The sequence below is a fragment of the Mesocricetus auratus genome, unplaced genomic scaffold (genome assembly GCF_017639785.1).
Source record: "Mesocricetus auratus isolate SY011 unplaced genomic scaffold, BCM_Maur_2.0 Super-Scaffold_100691, whole genome shotgun sequence".
NCBI lineage: Eukaryota > Metazoa > Chordata > Mammalia > Rodentia > Cricetidae > Mesocricetus > Mesocricetus auratus.
The window spans coordinates 9,674,863-9,677,779 of record NW_024429267.1 but is presented as its reverse complement, the minus strand read 5'-3'; the positions used below and the strand labels follow the sequence as shown (position 1 = coordinate 9,677,779).

The window sequence follows — 2,917 nt, the reverse complement described above, 5'->3', positions numbered from 1 at the left end:
CAAGGTCAAATGAGTTTGGGGCAGGCTGTGTGACATGATGCTGTACCTCAGGTGTCCTTGCTGCTGTAGGTGTTCTCACAGAGAGCATGAACCACATGAGGAGGACATGAGGTGAAGTTCTTCCTCTCTCGATTATATTGTGGATTTTCTTCTTGTTCTATTTTCTTTCAAGTTTCAGAGATTTATTCATCAGTGTAATATACTCCAAAAAACCCGGCATGATTCATGCATTCAGAGGAGTACTTCCTGGTTAAGTGGAAAATTGTGCGGATGGCTTCTGGGAGACCTTCACTGTGAGCAGTTTCATGAGGACTTCATGGGTTAGAGGTCGGGGCCCTCTGTCTTCAGTTTGCTGTAGTCCGCACTCACTGAGTAGAACTTGTATTGTTCATTGGGACCGAGTTTGTTCCAAGGCTCTGGGTTATTTTTCCTGTTCCAGCTGACATCTGGGTTGAGCAATGCCAGGTGCATCACATACAGTGCTGCTCCCGTACCTCCTGCTCCAATAAACACGAAGAGAGGGATCAAGCTGGGATGCTTCTTGGCTTGCCCGAGGATCTGATGGAGCATGTTTGCGGCAGAGGACTACCTCCACGGAGACAGCGGAATGAGCACACGACACACACCAGGCAGCTTCGGCAACCTGGCTCCTTCTTGTTCTATTGTCAAGTGTGTGTGTGTGTGTGTGTGTGTGTGTGTGTGTGTGTGTGTATGTTGTATATGGGTGTGTTATGTATGTGTCTATGTGTACATGTGTGTATATTTTGTATATGTGTGTGTTGTGTATGTTTGTGTGTGTGTGTGTGCATGTTTTGTATGGGTGTGTGTTATGTATGTGTCTGTATGCATGTGTATATGTATGTGTGCCTTTGTGTATGTCTGTGTGCGCGCGTGTGTTTTGTATGAGTGTGTGCATGTGTGTGTGTGTGTGTGTGGTGTGTGTTTCTGTATATGAGTGTGTGCATGTTTTGTATAAGTGCATGTTATGTATGTCTCTGTGCATGTGTGTGTATGTGTATGTGGTGTGTATGTCTGTGTGTGTGTGTGTGTTTTGTATGGGTGTGTGTTATGTATGTATCTGTGTGTACATGTGTATGTGGGATGTGTGTTTCTGTGTGTATGTGTCTGTGCCTTTGTGTATGTATTTGTGTGTGTGCATGTGGAGGTCTGAGGTTGATGGTATCAGTCATCCTAGACTGCTCTTCCATCTTATTCAATGAAACAAGGTCTCTCAATCGAACCCAGAGCACACAGCTATGCCAGTGTCACCAGCCACTTTGCTCTAGTGATGCCTTGTCTCCCTCCACCCTTCCAGGCTGACATTATAGGCAGACCAGCCCATCCACTTGGCATTTACTTGAGTTCTGGAGTAAGAACTTTGATCCTCACACTTGCAGGGCAGGTGTTTAACCACTGAGATGTCTCCCCAGTGACCCTTGGGGGATTGTTACTGAGAACAAAAGACTGCTAACTCTAGAACACACTAGTGCCAGGCCTAATGTCCCACGCTAACCACACAGGGAACTTCACTCTTTCTGGAGGGTCTCTGAGTGCTGCCAAGTCTCTAACTGGGCCTATTGTTATTACCAGAAGTTTCTCCTCTCCTTTGCTTTAGGGATTTTCAGTCAGCTTTAAAACACACACACACACACACACACACACACACACACACACACCACTCACCCACCTGCTATGAGCTTTCCCCTTGAACCTTTCTCCCAATGAGCCCTTTCTCCCTTCAGTTGATTTTGTCAGGGTATTTTATCACAGAAACAGAAAAACAACAAAACCCCCAGTCCACTAAGACAATAGACAAGCTGGTTAATGAAACAGAACAGGAAGTCTAGAAAAGGGCCCACATAGATACAATCAATTGGTAACCATGACAAGTGCCAAGGTAATTCAAAGACAAAGAACTGTCTGCTCAAACATTTATATTTGATTGAATGCCAAAAAATTAACCTTGATCTAGATACAAAACTTAACTTTCAATGAGTCATAGGCATAAATGCAAAAACCACAACTATAAAATTTCTAGAAGAAACATATGACCTTGGGTTAGGCAAAGATTCTTAGTTTTAACATCAAATGCACTAAGTATAATAGGAAAAATCAATATACCTTAATAATGTGTTTCTGGAAAGACTTAGTAATAAATCAAAATTGGAAAAAAATATTTACAAAACAAATATTCTGGACCTGTTTTTATAACTCAATAGTAAAAGTGGTGTCTTTTTTATGGGTAAATTTTTGAACATACAAAATAATAAAAGAAGAGATATCATAGCCAATAAAGGCAAGAGTTATTAGAACATACAAATGAGAGGGAGACATGGCTCAGTAAGCTGCTTGCCGCACAAGCATGAGATTGGATTCCCCAGAACCCACGTACAAGCTAGGCTCAATGATGAGTGCTTGTAACCTCAGCACTAAGAGGGAAGATGGGCAAGCCTGGGGATTGCTGGCAGTCTAGCCTAAATGAGAAACAATTTCTTAAAAAAGAAAAAGAAAAACAAACAAGCAAAAATGTCACAAAGTGGAGAGTGTTAAGGAGAGACATCCCAGTGTCAACTTCTGGCGTCCACATGTAGGAGTAAACCTGTACACACTCATGCATACACATGGATACACACCATCCTTCCATCTGTCCATCCATCCATCCATCCAAATGGAATATACAAGGTACCAGAGTATACTCACAAAAATGGTTGCTGTAGAATCTGAAAACACAAAAACTGTGTAAGCCCATAGAATTGACTCCATTCCATATAGACTTAAAGTCGGAGAATTCAAACCTACACTTGTTCCTTCAAAGTTAAACAACAAGATTCTGACCTAAGGTGTGGCTACTGGAGGATGTTTGGCCTAAGGTGCAGCTGCTGTATGTTTTGTCTAAACAACAGAATACTTAGTTCAG

The 2,917-nt window shown here is 42.3% G+C and overlaps 1 protein-coding gene across 1 annotated transcript; it reads right to left on the bottom strand.

Annotated features, from left to right (window-relative positions):
- Positions 1 to 321: 321 nt before the first annotated feature.
- LOC101840931 (cytochrome c oxidase subunit NDUFA4-like) lies at positions 322 to 605 on the bottom strand. Its single transcript, XM_040740220.1, has one exon. It carries the CDS (start codon positions 568 to 570, stop codon positions 322 to 324), a length of 249 nt encoding a protein of 82 aa, XP_040596154.1. The 5' UTR covers positions 571 to 605.
- Positions 606 to 2,917: the final 2,312 nt, after the last annotated feature.